The sequence below is a fragment of the Ursus maritimus genome, unplaced genomic scaffold (assembly GCF_017311325.1).
Source record: "Ursus maritimus isolate PB19 unplaced genomic scaffold, ASM1731132v1 scaffold_31, whole genome shotgun sequence".
Lineage (NCBI taxonomy): Eukaryota > Metazoa > Chordata > Mammalia > Carnivora > Ursidae > Ursus > Ursus maritimus.
In genome coordinates this window covers 22,215,768-22,232,666 of record NW_024425675.1, presented here as the reverse complement: position 1 = coordinate 22,232,666, position 16,899 = coordinate 22,215,768, and the positions used below count along the sequence as shown (strand labels likewise).

Genomic DNA, 16,899 nt, shown 5'->3' with positions numbered 1-16,899 from the left:
AGTATAAAGTAAGAGCACTGAACATTATAAAAAGCAAAACCTACCAAGTAAAGCTATTAACTTTAAACTGGCAGATGCTACTAGATATTTTCAAATGTGTAAATATTAATTATAACTCCCAAGGATCAATCACTTAAACAAAATGTATTTTAAAAATTCTTTGAAGTACAAAAAGCTTATAAGGTCACACTTACTAGAATTCACCAAATTCTACGGTCAGTTGTATTATTTGCTAATAATTACAAATCCCTCAGCGGCTTTGAAACAGCACTAGCTATCTAATATCTGTAGTATCAGCCCAGGTAACATGAGAAAAGAACAGCTAAGACTCAACAGATCTTATGCATCACTGTCTTCATTCATTCATTTGTGTCTTTTCGAAAATACCAGAGATTTTATTATTCTATTTTTTTTAATTGGTTGAAAGAATTCTTAAGTATAGACTTGAATGAGTATAGATGAAGACTTCACAACCTCTTATGAATAGTGCCATCTCCCAAGTTAATTAAAATGACCCAGAGCATTTAGGATTCACAGACTGAAAACAGAATATATTTGTTTTTTTTTTTTTAAAAACTGTCATTATTAATATATTGAATAAAGGCTTAAAATAATTTAACTATATGAGTTTTAAATATCCGCTAGGTTGGCACTTAGATTTCCAGAATTACCATGCCTAGAGAAATCTTACTGGGAAAACCTACTGTCCATGATTATTCCCATGATGTAGAATAACCTCGAAACACCTACTGGATAATGACTGGGAGGGGGAAACTTTGGGAAACTGGTCATTTTAACAGTACATTGTAATGTACTAATAGTAGGCCAAGGGACTCTGCACTAATCCATTCCTCATGTCTTCTTGGTCAGTCAGGTATTCAAATCTACACTAAAGAGGCTGCTCAATTTGAAGCTATCCTAAGGCATGAGTTTCTTATTAAGCTATATGCCAATTATTTTCTATATTGTGATTAAGATTTTCCCATCTCCCAAATTATTGCATCTAAGCAGATAGTATCCCATGATAAAATGACTGCTACAATGCTAAGGTCAATTTATACTAGGTAAATAACCTCCTCTAATAACGAACAGATTAATGGTTCTGTATTTAAATGAGTAAAAGTTTCTAGATAAAGGCCACAAAACCATGCTCTTAACATTACATTCTGTTCAAAATTCTCATGGTGACTTGAATAATATTAAAGAACAGGTCTGCTTATCAAAGCTGAATGTGACCAGCAGATAAGTACATAATAATACACACAGCAGATAAAACATAATTCAATGTTCAAAATTATCATTAGGATAAAGTAATTTGCCAAAAACATCTAAATAAAGTTAAAAGAGGTAAGTCTGCATTCAGATTTAAGAGACTATTTCCACTACTTCAAGGTGAAGAACGGGTCTGAGAGCAGTTCATTTGAGAAATTAATCTTTAGGTATATATAAGCCTCACAAACAGTCAAAAGAATGAGAAGGCAGCTACAAAAAGTAATGGAATTTGAGGTTACAGGCAGGAAAAAAAATGCATCCAAAATGAATGTCCTAAGGATAGGCATGTGGAAATCATGGAACAAACTGAAGGAACAGGAGGTGTTCAGCCTTGAGAAGATGAAAGGGAAACATTCTGGCAATCTGCAAATATTTGAGACATTATCATGGGTACGAAAGAGGAGACATGTCCCAAGTCAGTATTCTCAAACTGCCTGTGGTAAAGGAATTATTTTTTTTTTCTAATCACCGCAGATACTTTTGTAAAATATAGGAACAATATCAGGGCTATGGAAAACTGCTACGTCTAAATGCTTAGCCTGGACTAAGGAAAACTGCTATGTCTAAAAGATGTCTAAATGCTTAATCTGTCCCTATACTTAATTCATGGTGAATAGGTAAACAGTTCATGGACCTCCACTTTAAGCAGCTTATATTCCACTGGTACCAGAAAAAAGAAGTAAATCAGAGGGAACCATTTTATGGGGAATTAAATTTCAGCCTGAATTCCTACTGAGTAGGTGTGCCAACACTGGAATGGCACTTTGAAAGAAAGAATACTTTATCTGTCAGATAATCTGTAAAATGGACTCCTGCACTGGAAAGGTGATTGGATTAAATCATTGTAGACTCTACCCTCTAAGCTTCTGTGAGGCCTATCAGAAGTAAACACACACATAATACCCCTAAAGTAGCCAATGAAAAGTAATCAAAGCATACTACAAAATCAGCTGTGAGGTATTACGGGATAAAGAAAAGGACTAGGAAAATGACAAAACACTATGTAAGCCGTAATTAAGAAACATTAAATATGTGAGAAATATTAATAGAGGGCCACTGTTTTCTTGTTAAACTCATTACTGACTACATAAATACACCCTAAAGTTGCCTAAAACAGTCCTCACTATTCAAAAGCACAAAACAAAGATCTTTTTTTTTTTTTTTAAAGAAACCCTGAGGAACACCATCGCTATCTTAAACTCTCACGTCTTCAGTAACCCTCAACCATCGCCGTTTAGTCATGCAGTCTGTGTACCTATCTTGACGCAGACCTAACTACACTGCTACAGTCTTCACTTCTAGTTAAGTCAATCACCTTCTGGTGGTAACTACTTAAACCAGCAGGTCCTTCCCAACTGCACGTTTATGGAAATAAAGTGTAGCCTCCCATACTAATTCTTGAAAAAAAGCAACATCAGACTCTTAACCACGCACTTTAAATAGGTGCAAAGTACTCAGCCAAACCCCACTGCTGTTGCCTCCTCTCTCTACTCCCTCGGCCCTTCTCCAAATCCACCCTCCACTGAGCTACTGCCCACCAGCTACATCAACTTCTAACTTGTTCTAACCTCCTAGGTACAGAGGTTACACAGCAGTATCTTGTAACAATCAAAGGTGGCCCCTCAATCAGGTATCTTCACTAATTACCACAGGCACATACATTATTCCACGAAACTTTAAATGGATGTTCCCAGGAAAAAGACTCCTGTAAATGCACTTAAAATAGTAGCATTTAAGAATTTTTTTTTCACATCTAACTTCTTGCAGTATTTTCCTCATTTCTGATCTAAGGACTCATTTTCTAAGAACGAGTATCGACAGTGACATCAGTAAGTTAAGATACAAAACAATGAAAGCAAACCTGTTATAAAGAGGGCACAATAAAACACACAAAAATAATAGCAGATAAGTTAAAGTGACACAAAAAGAAAATTTATCCCTCAACATTAAGGAGTTTTTTAAATCACAGGAACAAAACACATCCACAAAGTAAATATCACCATATATACTTGCCAGGTTTCTTTTAAATTCAAGAAACAAAATCTATCATAGATTCCCATTTAAACATGAGTACTTAGACTGGTACTTTGCAATTCTCCTGGAAATGTTAAGAAATCACCTGCAATGAGCCCTTTTCCACAAGTTCTTTCAGTGGCCTGAAGACTTTAAAAATTTTTAAGTATGAGCTCCAAAATAAATTCTCAATTCTGAGAAATATCTGAAAATCACCTGTTTTGTCTCTCAGTATTCTGAAGCTCCCTGTGGTCCCTTTTCAGGTGTTTGGTCAAAGATGTAAAGTATTCTTTTAAAAGATTCTGGAAAGGTTGTTGTTTCTCTGGACTAATTATCTCACTAGGAGGAAAACTCAAATTAAACTTCTCTGCAGCACTCTTCACTTTCCGTGGCACAAGTCCAGCAATATCATCTCCACAATGTCGACAAAAACTAATCACCACGGAAACATGAGTATGGGATTCCCGATCAGCATTAATTATATTTTTTAGCTGTTCATAGATTAAGGAAAGACCTTCCTTGTCAGTGAAAATCCCAACTATTGTCAATTCTGCAATGAAACGCAAATCCGTTCTTAACTTGGTAATGTTAGGGGTTTTCTCTTCTTTCCTCGCTTCAAAATGTTTTTTCCAAACCTGAAGAAGTGACGGAGCAAAGTCGGCATAACGCTGGTGAAAGAGAGAGCACAAGTGCACAGCACAGTTCACATCAGATATTTTTAGCTTTGCTTCCACAATAGAAGCTACAGCTTCTGCAATGTATTTGCTTAAATTTAGGCCATTAAAATCATGGGACAAGGAGTCTCTCTGTTGTTCCGTAATCGTTTTTAGCTTCTTGACAAAAGCAGTATTTTTCTTCAAACTTGAGTCTAGCCGGCTAAAGAAATTTTCCTCTGGTCGGTTGTCTGGAGCATTTTGGTTTTTGCTACGAAGTTCCTTCCTTAACTGATGTCGTTCCCAGGCTTCCTGATGAAGCTGAAAGGATTCCTCTTTCTCTCTATATAAAAAACAAACAAGTAAATAAAATACCTTGTATATTTTGAACAATCACTGACAAATTTCACAAGAGTGAACGACAATGAAAACGTAATCATATAAGCATCAGCATCCCAAAGAAACGAAACATGCAAAAAGCCCTTTTCCTACTTTTTCTTAAGACTTCTTGATCTTTTATCAACTCACAACCCTGAGATCAAGACCTGATCAAGAGCAGACAACTGACTGAGCCACCCAGGTGCCCATACTTTAAGATTTTAAGTAATCTCTGAACCCAGGTGGGGCTCGAACTCACAACCCTGAGATCAAATTTGCACACTATTCCAACTGAGCCAGCCAAGAACCCCTTTTCCAAATTTTAAAAACATTTTTTAAAATATTTTATTTATTTATTTATTAGAGAGAGAGCACAAGCAGGGAGAGCAGCAGGCAGACCAGGATCCTGGGACCACAACCCGAAAGCAGATGCTCAACCGACTGAGCCACCCAGGCGCCCCCGAATTTTAAAAACATTTTATTAATGATTTAAGATAATGAGAACCCAGTATACTGAAAATACCAAATGTGGCAGAGTGGATGATTCTGAAAAACTAGAGCAAAAAATCATTCTGCCAATTGGCAAACTAAACGTATAAAACACTTTTGTCAATTCTACCTCAATAAAGCTGCAAAAATAAATGGATTAAACACATGATGCATAATATGAAAAATAAAAAATATGCTTGGGAAGGATATAAGACCTAAAACAGATAAAAGCATTGGGAATATAGAAAAAAAAAAAAAGTCCACAAAGAATACTTTAAAGAACAATGTTTATAAAAAGAAAGCATTAAAATTTTTTTGATATATTAAGAACCACTTTTCCATACTTCAGGCTTAACCAAACCTCTAATAAAGTACCTTTCTCAGTTTGGGTCTTAAAATTCAAGTGTAATTAAGAAAATCTGGAAAGGAACCAGAAGATAACTGTAAGATATAACACTCCTTTAATAAAAACCTAACAGTTTATCCTGAAAAAAAAATTAAAAGATAGAACATGTTTAAATTGCAAAAGTAGTAAAATAACTTGAGCAGGAAGATAGGACAATCTGACTTTGAGGCTTCTGAGATACCAAAATATATAACTTTTAAAATATAGATTTCTAAAAAGCAGATTTTCATCTTTCAGAGATTACCATCCCTGAGCTACCCTTCTACGATTTTTCAACTAAAAGCCACAGTAAGTTAACAGGGAGTTGCATCCATCACAGGGAACATGGACATGTGAGTATCTCTTGGAAGTCTCCCAGCCATACACAAATAAAGGATTAGCAGTGAGAGCACACTTTAAGAAAGAATAACTCATTATGTATATGCATTAAATAAGTTCATTTTCATCTGCAATAACATAAATGAAATACTTACCATTGAAATAATGATACTTTAAAGTACTCAGGGTGAGTGGGTAATTGTTGATCCTGGGTAGATAAGGCAGCTGGGGGGCTTGGAAAGACTGGTTTGTTATTCTATTCTGTTTTTTTACATATGTTTGAATTTTTCCCAACAAGAAGTTGGGAGTCTGGTGGTTTGGGTTTTTTGTTTGTGGGTTTGTTTATTTGTTTGTTTGTTTTTGGTCTTTCTATACTAGGGTAGAGGGAGGAGCAAAAGTAACAGTGAAATTGAATATCCTTATAATATTTTAAAATTAATTGAATACATTTTTATCCCAGTAAATTTAAAAGTTAAATTTCAACATAAAATTAATATAAAATAATCAGTGAAATACATTACATTCTTTTTTTCATGAGTCTTAAAATCCAGTGTTCTTTTTACACTCACTTTTAACAGCAATCTCATTTTGTACCTGCCCCATTCTGTGTGGTCCACAGCTCCTTGTGAATTTTTATAAAAAAAGTAAAATATAAGCAAGAAACTCTCAAGAATCATGGCTCTGAATATTCCCAAACTGGCCTCTACTATTGCCTTCCATACCTAAGGTTTCAGTACCTTATTAAAAATAAAAGGGCTAAAGAACTTTGGTAGGAGAATAGGTGGCTGAGCTATTCTAGAGATCCATGAAAATTCATTTTTGCAAACAGCCTTTTAAATTATATGAAGAGAAGAGCCCATGCTACTCAACAGCTTTCACTCGTGCTATATCTTACTTTTCCTAAGGACTACCTTGTTTTTCGCCAGGTCATTATACTACTTGTATAGATTTACAAGGTTAAAAATAGATTTATTTTATTTTTTAAATTTTTTAAAAATTTTATTTATTTCAGAGAGAGAGAGTGCATGCATACATGTGGGAGCACAAGCATGAACAGAGGGAGGAGCAGAGGGAGAAGCAGACACCCTGCTGAGCAGGGAGCCAGAAGCGGGGCTCAATCCCAGGACCCTGGGACCATGGCCTGAGCCGAAGGCAGATGCTCAACCCACTGAGCCACCCAGGCACCCCTAAAAATAGATTTAGACGAAAATAAGAATGGGAGGCATTATGGAATTCTTTTTAAGGACAAATTTTTTAAGTCGGCTAGGTTCAAAAAGCCCAGCAGCTCCACTCTTTATTGTAACTTCTTCAAACTTCACTTTATTTATCTGTCAAATGAGGATCATTAGGAGTGCCTTTAGAGTATGTGCTGATATGTTCTGTAGTGCCTGGCACATAATAAGAATTCCGCAAATAACAGCCATTAAGGACTAAAGATTTTCAACTTAGGACAGAGACCATGAAAAAAAACTTTTTAAAAATCAAAAACAGGGCGCCTGGGTGACTCAGTCGGTTAAGCGTCTGCCTTTAGCTCAAGTCATGATCCCAAGGTACTGGGATCGAGCCCTGCACGGAGCTTTCTGCTCAGCGCGGAGTTTGCTTCTCCCTCTCCTCTGCCTGCCGATCCCCCTGCTTGTGTTCTCTCTCTCTCTCAAAAGAATAAAATCTTAAAAAAAAAAAAAAATCAAAACCAATCCAGATTACCCTACACCTCAAAAAATATGTATTGAAGATTCCTATTATTTAATACAAATAATTAAAGCATCATAAGTATGCCTCTAGTCACTGAAAATAACAGAACAAGTAACTGAAGATACTCCCAACTCTTGCTGAATTGCACCCCAGAAGTATGAATCCAAATAATCGTTGCTTTCCTAATATTTCAATCTTCTTCCTAATATCTCTTCCCTCATATCAATAATAAAATAAATGTTCTTACTTCAACTGGGCAGCTTCTTCTTCTTGCTGACGTTTTGCCTGCTCTTCTTGCTTCTTTTTCTCTTCCTCTTCATGTTTCTTTTTTTCTTCTTCCTCTTTTTTCTTTAATTCTTCCTCTGCCTTCACCTTTTCTTCTTCTTTTTTCTTTCGTTCCTTGTCTTCTTTTTTTCTCTTATCTTCTTCCAGTTTCTTCTTTTTATCTTCAGGGACCTTAATAACCTCCTTCTTGGCAGTAAGCTTGATCTCATCTTTTGGTTTCTCCCTGCTGCTCACTGGCCGCCTTTCACTGCAGTCTTTTTCCTTGTTGTTTAGTAAAGTTTCTTTTTCTTCCATACTTGCTGGCTTTTTACGCTCAGCTGGCATTATGTTACCCAGAACAATCTGTAAGAGTAAAAGAATGTCAGTATTCTTTGTAGTGTTGTAAATGCAGTGACTTTTAGTATTGTGACAGTTTTTTAAACAGAACATATTAATGCAATTGTTGTGGAAGACTAAATAAATGCATACAAAATGAACACTATTTCTGTGATAAAATAATTTCTTGGTCACATTCCACATTCTATCATTATTAGTTATGCCTCATCTAAGCACTTTTTTACTTTTTATTAAGAAAAAACTGAAACACAAAAGTAGCGAGCACAATATAACCAACCTCCATATACTCACTGCCCAAATTCAACCATTATTAACTACAAAATATACATTCAATCATAAATACTTCAGTATGCATCTGAGAATATTTTCAATCGGTTTCAATCCCAACATTTCACATCTGTTAGGAGATGCTCCTGACATATTTCACACTACATGGAACAGAAGTTTTTAAGCTGGAACATAAACGAGCTCTTTCCTCCTATAAACAAACTGACAAAATAGACAATAGAAGACAGATTTCACATTATCATTCTAATCTTATCCAATTTTCAAATACAGAAACCATCAACTATCTCAAATTATACTAGACTTTTAATCTTTTCATTAGTATTAGCCAAAATTAATCTATAAATAAACATAATGGTGATTACAAAATCTGTATATTCTGTCTAGATCTGCCAATACAATAGCCACCACCTCAGGATTTCTCAGCTTTGGCACTATTACCATTTCAGGCAAGATAATTCTTTGGGGGTTTTGGGGGGGGATATTGACACTATTTTGTGCACTATACGTTTAGCAGCATCCCTGCCTTCTCTACTAAGGAGATACCAGCAGTATCTCCCCAGTTTTAACAACCAAAAACTCCAGACGCTGCCAAATGTTGCCTGGGGACAAAATCACCACCAGCTGAAAACCACTGCACTGGCCACATGTGGCTACTTACATAAATATTAATTAAAAAGAGTATGAAATTTTGTTCTTCAGTCACGACCCATATTTCGAGTGCTCAATTCCATATGACTAGCGGCTACCACATCAGACGGTGCATATACAGAACATTTCAATTATCACAGAAAGTTCTACTGGATAACACTGGTCTATAGCACAGGATCTATACAGTTAACTGGAAATAAACTGTGGAACACAAAACTGAATTTCCCAGCAAAATTCAGCATTTTTCTTTCCTAAAAATAAATTTCTCTACTTAGAACTAGTGTTCTAATAGAATTTCTTTTATGGACAGTGTTTCATGTTTTAAGTCCTAAATCATCTGAAAATTGCACATGAGAAAATCAAAATACTTTCTATTTAAGAAATACAGAATTAAATTATTTAAACTTCCTAGTTTTTTTTTTTTTTTAAGATTTTATTTATTCATTCAACAGAAAGAGAGACAGCCAGCGAGAGAGGGAACACAAGCAGGGGGAATGGGAGAGGAAGAAGCAGGCTCCCAGTGGAGGAGCCTGATGTGGGGCTCGATCCCAGAATGCCAGGATCACGCCCTGAGCCGAAGGCAGACGCTTAATGACTGAGCCACCCAGGCGCCCCTAAACTTCCTAGTTTTTTTTTATTAAAAGCTGAAAATATACACAGTATTCTTAATTATTTTCAAATACAGATTTTAAGTTGCAGCAATAAAAACAAGGTTAGCAAACAAAAAATTTGCAATAATAAATATTTTATAAACACAATGCATTTATTTCAGCACTCCAATAAAATCTTATCACAGAAAGAAAACCTAGGCCAACAGAAGCACTTTAAGTAATTTTTGGAGGCACGAGCAACCCTCTGTATTCTCTCAACCACCTCTTCCTTTCCCTTTTCCTCTTTTACTCTGATTCTCCTCCAGGTCCACATTCTGTGCATTTATTTTATTTATTTAAGATTTTATTTATTTGAGAGAGAGACAAAGATAGCTAGAGACAGAGAGAGAGAGAGCTTGAGCGGGGAGGAGAGGGAGAAGCAGGCTCCCTAGCCGGATGCAGGGCTTGATCCCAAAACCCCGGGATCATGATCTGAGCCAAATGCAGACACTTAATGACTGAGCCACCCAGGCACCCCTATATTCTATGCATTTATTTTAACAATGACACCCAAAGGCTTCAGTTAACCTCAGTGGTGGAACTCAAGAAAAAAAGCTGTTAATCCTGTTTAAGCAATCATTAAAACATGAAAGAGCATAACTACTTATTTGCGTGGCAAGGCAGTGTTAACATTTGTTATCTGGGAAGTGTAGCAGCTTCAAATACCCACCTTTAGTGTGAAAAAACCATGTCCTAAAGCAAGCAAACTTTTAGAAGAGAAGAAAATACTCATAGCTACCACTCACTGGCTCCACAGTAAACAACTTACATACATTATCTCATTTAATACTAAAATCTTTATGAGGTGGGTATTATTTTCCCTATTTTATAAATAAGTAAACTGAGACTTGACCAAGTAACTTGACCAAGGCCTCCACAGCTGGAGACAGAGCTGGAATTTGAACCCATACTCTCAAGTAAAGTTTTTAAGAACCATGAGAGTATCAAACTGTGAGGTGGAAGACTTGATCATAGATACTGACTACGACAAATCATAGAATTATGAATCTGAATAGAAAGAGTCCCTGATAATGGCTAAGCAGTTTTTACATCATTTTTTTAACTTTTGGCAGACATTAGCTAAAACATACAGGGATAAGATAATTCCTAACATAACAATACAATCTTACTTAGGGATATTTGTCATTATGCACACACAAAGAATACTCTTTATATACAGAGTTGGTATTTTCTGAAGTTTATCAACAAGTTGACACTTCAATGATACCAGGAACTACAGACAACAAAAAGAATGGCATAAAAATTTACAAGTAATGTCTCATTTATGAAGGTAATTTAGATATTAAGTTCTATAAAAACATTAAATTCACTTGGAGTCTGACAAATTCATAAAGGATCATGCATAAGCTTAACAGAGTCTCCTGAACTTTTGTGACTCTCTACAGTATTCATTTATTCAATAAATGTGTAAATGCCTACTACATCAAACTGTAGTAGGCACTCATGAATTGATCCTGCTCTAGAACATAAAAAAACAGATTCTCACTAAGATGTTATATTCTTTGAGTCACTTCATCGTTGTATTAAAAACATACCCATACCTAAAGTACGCTTCGAACTAAATTTCAGTGAACAAAAAATATGACAGAAATGTAAAGGCTCATGTAAAGACCAGCAATGCAACATGTGAAAACAACATAGGCTTTGAAGTCAGACTTTAAGTTTGCATCCCAACTCTGCAACCCACTAGCTATTGGAACTGTGCAACTTAACTTCTGAGTCTATTCATCAATAAAATGGAGGTACTGGTACCTCTCCTACAAAATTCGTAATCTACTAGCATAGGAGGTAGTATCAAGAAGGCATTCAATAATGTTTATTCTTTCACACAGAACACTGAAAAGTTCATGAAGATGAGATTTTTTTTTAGAATTTTGGACTACTAGACTTTACTCCAATTTTCAATTTTCACATTGACATGGTAGCAGAAGAGGGCCCTGCCCAATTACACTAGTTTAATGGCTAGGTCAAGGCTCACTGTCTAGTGCTCTTCTCCACTATATACCCTGACTCAAGATTTTAAAAGCCAAACAAAATATAAACAACCTAATTTAGATCCGTATGCATTTGTACTGTCATTTAAACTGTATTTAGTGAAATGCTAAATTTCTTTGAAGTATTTTAATAATCCATGCTTTAATAAACAGCCAAATATTTTATCTGAACAATTTCAAAAAGTTTTTTAAGTAAAAACTAAAATATTAAATAGATTTCATCTCAAAATAATCAAAATAAATACTAGTGATCTTTTTATTGGAATATCATTAGTTCTTACAAATTACTGAGTACAATTACAGCCAGTCCTTAAAAGGAAGCCATGTTTTAAAACCACCTTCCTAGCTTCTCAAGTAGCGCCCTGGCCCTTGGGCTGTATATTTTATTGTTTTCTAAATATAATCTGAATGTCCAAAAGAAAGAAAAAACTACTTTATTAGTTAGCAAAACAAGTACCAATGGAGTGTACTGGGGGACAGAGTGCAGAGAGAGGGGTGTTTCCCTTTTAAAGACAGTCCTTCAGCAAAGTACCATATGGACTATGTATGAAATCACAATCAGACTGTTCTGAAAATACTCCAGAAGAAGACAATGCTGTTTTACCTTTTGATTCTGTCATTCAAAATATCCTAAGGGCAGAATCGCACAGCGGCTTTATCTCTCAGTCCCTCGCTTTACAAAAAGTCCTAAATATCAAGGACTCATTCAAAGTTTTTACAAGTTTTCACCAGAGTTCAAAACGGGTTTTCTTGATGAGTTGTATGATTTTTATAAACACCTAAAAACTAGGATAAGTGATAAGGGTGAATTATAGTTTTACTTTGGTCTGATGCATCACTATATACAAGTTCTAAAAGAGCAGAAGAGCTGATGGTCCGGTTCAGTGTGTACCCCCAAACTCGTAAGCTGGCTCTGCCTGGTCAACCTGACGACCAAATACCCTGTGATGATCTCCTCGGTTCAAAACTACTAACGAGAGTAAGTACTAGGAGCCTTGGGATGAAGGCAAAGCGAAGAACCCTCAGCCTATGTGACTAAAAAGAAGTAAACGAAATAGCCCATGCCCACCATTCCCAAACACCGAAACCCCTTCCCCTCCACACACATCTCCCACAAACCCCTGCTCCTGCTGCACATTCCCATACCTCACACGCTTCCCCGCCACAACTCCCCTTCCTACAGGTACCCACGGTCACCTTCGCGGACCATCCTTGCCCCAGCCCCAACTTCTCACCCCACACTCCCTCACCACCCGAGACCGAGACTCTCCGGCTGGTCTCCCTACTCCACATCCTCCCACACACGCACCCTCCCCACTTCCTCGCCCTCGCTTCCCTCCCGGCTCCCGAAGAGCTTTCCCCAACCTCCCCTCGCTCTACTCCACACCCCCAAACACCTTCACCCCGCCACAGCAGGCTGCCCGCCTTCAGCCCCGAGGCCCAGCCCGGGCATGTGGGGCAGACACCCCCTCCACCGCCCCTCATGTCTGCCCCGGGCCGGGGGAGCCCGCGTTGATGGGAGCCTCCGGGAGAGGGGTCTGAGGAGGACAACGCCGGAGCTGCGGTCCGTCTACTGCTCGCCGCCCCCGGAGCGCTGGGGTGCGGAGTCGCCTCTTGGGTCCCTCAGGGAGTAGGAGTCCAGGCCGGTGCCCCCCAGCCCCGCTTCCTCCCGATCGTTGGAGCGGCGGGGAAGGAGGTTCCCCGGGACTCACCTCGAGCCTGTTGTCAACATTAGCCCCGGGTTTCCCAGCACCAACTCCAGAGCTCGGGCTCTCCCCTCCCCTCCCCCCACCTATCTCGCAGCCGAGGGCCCGCCTTCCCTCAGCTCCCCCTCCTCCCTCCGCCCGCCGGCCCTCCCGCCCGCCACTCACCAGCGCGGCCGGGCTGCGGGTGGGGGCGGGGCGGAGGGAGGAGGAAAGGAAAAAGCTGTTCTGGCGCTTGCCTGATCGAAAACTGTCCGGGTCTCCTTTCACCGGGCATATCGGTGCCCTTAGCTTAACCCTGGAGTGGCGGATCGCGAGCAAAGGCTCAGACAGGTGCGACACACATAGAGGCTGGTTCAAAATGTCCACCAAATGAGAAGAGCGAGTTTTTCAGACAGGCAATGAATAGGCCAACCAAACCAGCACCTCAAGTCAGGTCCCCAGCGGAGGGGAGGAGTGTTTCAAGGACCAAAGGCAGGAAGTGGATTGGTCGCCAGGAAAGGGAAAGCGCCTGAATTGGAGATGCGCAGGCGCAGGCACTTTGTTGGGGGGGGGAATGGGGGGAGCTAGAATGGGGTGGGGCGGAGCTAACAGGAGGTAAGGAAGGGCGGTGGAACAGTAGGAGAATTACGGAGCGCCATTAAGGACAAGTTTGGCCACGTGATTCTCAGGGGAGTTTCCTGGAGCGAACGTAAGGGAAAGGTCTAAGAAGAGAAAGTTTGATTGGACTAATTCGAGGGGTGAGGTTGAAGATTTAGGAAGTTGGAAACTGGAGAAGCCTGAGAATATGGCTGGTGGGAAAAGTGGAAGTTGATGAGGAATGGGTCTAGATTTAAGAGTGCCCTAAAAGACTACGAAGGTCCGGTGGGGGAATTTACAGAAGCACTTTTTAGGTGTTCAACATAAAAACAACCGAGGGTGAAGAAGAATGAAGGTCTTTCTCAACAGATCTTAGAAAGTACCCTGTCCTAGCAAGCAAATTTTAAAAATTAAAATGGAATGAGCTCCCTGAGTTACTGGATGTAATCACTTGTTTAAAAAATTGGGTAGTCTTGTCATTTCTTTCGAATGCGAAACCAAGTCAACTTTTTAAAATGGGTATTAGTTTATCCACTCCTCTTAAATTGCGGAGTTTGTGTATCTGGCCTCTGATTTTTATCGAAACAGTGCTTGGATCTGCTAAAATGATCTCACTGGGTGTTTGTACTGGTTGGTTTTGACTGGTCAGGAGCCAAAGGAAGAAGGGTGCAAAACTGGTCTTGATTCTTGCTTGACATGTGGCGCCTCACCCGATATACAAGCCCACAAAATGAGCTGCTACCAACCTCAAATACATGAGGCATGCCTAGGTTCCTTTGTATTCAGCTTTTGTCCATTTGCCTCTATTCACTGCTTCGCTTTCCATTTATTAGTAGCATGCAAATCGCCTTCACAAATTGAGTGTTGATGTTTCCTGTACTTAGATTTTTTTTTTCAAAATACTAATAAGCCAATCATTTAAAGGGTAGTGAAAGAGAGAGATACATGCTGCTATTCTGTACCACTGATGAACAAGTGGGAGGGAGTATCCTGGGTGGCTCAGTCGGTAAAGCATTTCAATCTTGATATCAGCTCAGATCTGGATCTCACTATTGTGAGTTCAAGCCCTGAGTTAGGCTCCACTACTTAAGAAAAACAACAAAAAATTAGGAGAGAACTGTCCCAAACCACCATACCGGGGATGGCCACCACTGTTCTTCTCAGAAGTTTTTCTCATTTCGTCTGCCTACCTTAAGAAAATTTACCTCTATGCTGTTAATGAATAAATCTGCCTATTCAAGTCAATCTTTACCTTTCATGAGGTATTAAAAGGAAATCATGTGAATACAGGGATCAAAAAAAAGCATTTTTATTGAGCTTTTGCTTATTTTAAATTTGTTATTTTAATTAACAATCATAATAATCCTGTAGGTATTATGATCCCCATTTTATAGAAACTGAGCCACAGAAAGACTAATTTAATTCAATATCACAAAACTAGTAAGCATACTATTACAAGTCCAACTCCAAAAATCCAAGCTTTTTCTGATGTATCCCACTGCCTTAAAGCCTAGACCTTTTCGTAGACTGAAAATGCTCCCCATTGTTTTCTTTCCAAAGAAGGATGTCAAAACCACCGAAGCCTTTTGATGTGAGGATATCATCGCAATCTCTAACTGGAAGAAACACGCTTCTCTGAAGAAGTCATCATTTTTGCATTCTGATAATTCAAACTTCACTATTTTCTGTAACTACATTATGTTTAGTTTTTAAGTGTTTCTCTAGATATTTCATTATTTGAGAAAATTCTAAAAAATGCCTTTTCCTTTTTGCTTGCTGCATTGACAGAACCATACCATATGAAAAAAAGAAAAAAACTGATATATATATAATTTACATGATACTATTTTCTATTTAAAACCCAGTTACAATGTTGCTTCTCATTAGAAAGCAAAGGCAAGAGAAAGGGATTACAATTTCAGGGCAGAATAAATCCTAAATTAAAAAAAAAAAACAGGGCTCATATGACATGAACTGCCTGGTGCCCTGCTGAATTTGTGCTGTACCTTGAACAAATCCACCTCTGTCTTTTAGAAGCTGATGTCTAGTTTAACTAATTTAAGCCAGTTTTGTGTCTTTTACATTTGTATCTTTTTGTATTTTTAATGAGAGATATAGAGGAAATATACTCCTGGGCATGATCCAATAGGGAGGTAAATATTAATGATGCAGGGAGAGAGAAAAAAGGTTAACAATGAACAAAATCCTTGTGGTGGTGAGAAGGAATGGAATCTGAAGTACAAGCAGAAAGAGTGCCTTTGAGGGGCGCCTGGGTGGCTCAGTGGGTTAAGCATCCAGCTCTTCGTTTTGGCTCAGGTCATGATCTCAGGATGGTAAGATGGAGCCCATGTGTATGGCTCTGTGTGGAGCATGGAGTCTGCTTGAGATTCTCTCCCTCTCCTGCTGACCCTGCCCCCCACCTCCACTCTCTCTCCCTCTCTCTCTCAAATAAATTAAATCTAAAAGATTTAATTTATTTGAGAGAGAGAGAGCACAAGCAGGGGAAGAGGCAGAGGGAGATGGAGAAGCAAACTCCCCACTGAGCAGGGAGCCCAATGTGAGGCTGGATCCCAGGACCCTAGGATCATGACCTGAGCAGAAGGCAGATGCTTAACTGACTGAGCCACCCAGGCACCCTAAATAAATAAATCTTAAGAAAAAAGAAAGAGAAAGAAAGAAGGGGAGAGAAAGGAAGAAAAAGAGTGTCTTTAACAGAAGCAGTGGCATTTCCACAAGATATTAAGAACGAAAACAAAGAAGATGAATGCATGGACAGATAGGCTTATAGATTTAGAGGGGGAGTTGTAAAGGACTTCCTCCTCAATCATTCCTTTTTTCTCAATGAAATTGGAGGCAAGGTCATCAGCTAAGAGTGGGGTGAGGGAGAGATTGTGGGAGGTTTGAAAAGAGAGGGGAAAAGAAGAAAAAGACAGCTTGAAGAACGTGAGAGCAATGGAGATGCATGCTAAGGATTGCTGCTGACACTTTACTTGGTATTTCTGATCGTGAATTTAAAACCATGCAGCCTACATATGCCAATTTCTCCAGAGGAGATGAACAGTTAGTTTTAGTCAGGGTTGTGACTTTTTTTTCCCCATGAGAGTGATGACAGAGAAAGTGAAGAGTAAGGGGATTGCGTGTTTGCAAGAAGATGATACTCATGAAGGATCATGG

General features: G+C 38.6%; 1 protein-coding gene across 2 annotated transcripts in view; it reads right to left on the bottom strand.

Annotated features, from left to right (window-relative positions):
• Positions 1 to 13,312, bottom strand: part of UPF2 (UPF2 regulator of nonsense mediated mRNA decay) — a 105,386-nt gene extending 92,074 nt beyond the window's left edge. For both annotated transcript variants that reach the window (XM_040645419.1, XM_040645420.1), the window contains exons 1-3: positions 13,156 to 13,312; positions 7,469 to 7,848; positions 3,502 to 4,281 (exon numbers count right to left, since the gene is read on the bottom strand). In XM_040645419.1, coding sequence (XP_040501353.1) covers positions 3,502 to 4,281; positions 7,469 to 7,830 — 1,142 coding nt within the window. In that variant the 5' untranslated portion in view covers positions 7,831 to 7,848; positions 13,156 to 13,312. The remainder of the gene's footprint in view (positions 1 to 3,501; positions 4,282 to 7,468; positions 7,849 to 13,155) is intronic.
• Positions 13,313 to 16,899: the final 3,587 nt, after the last annotated feature.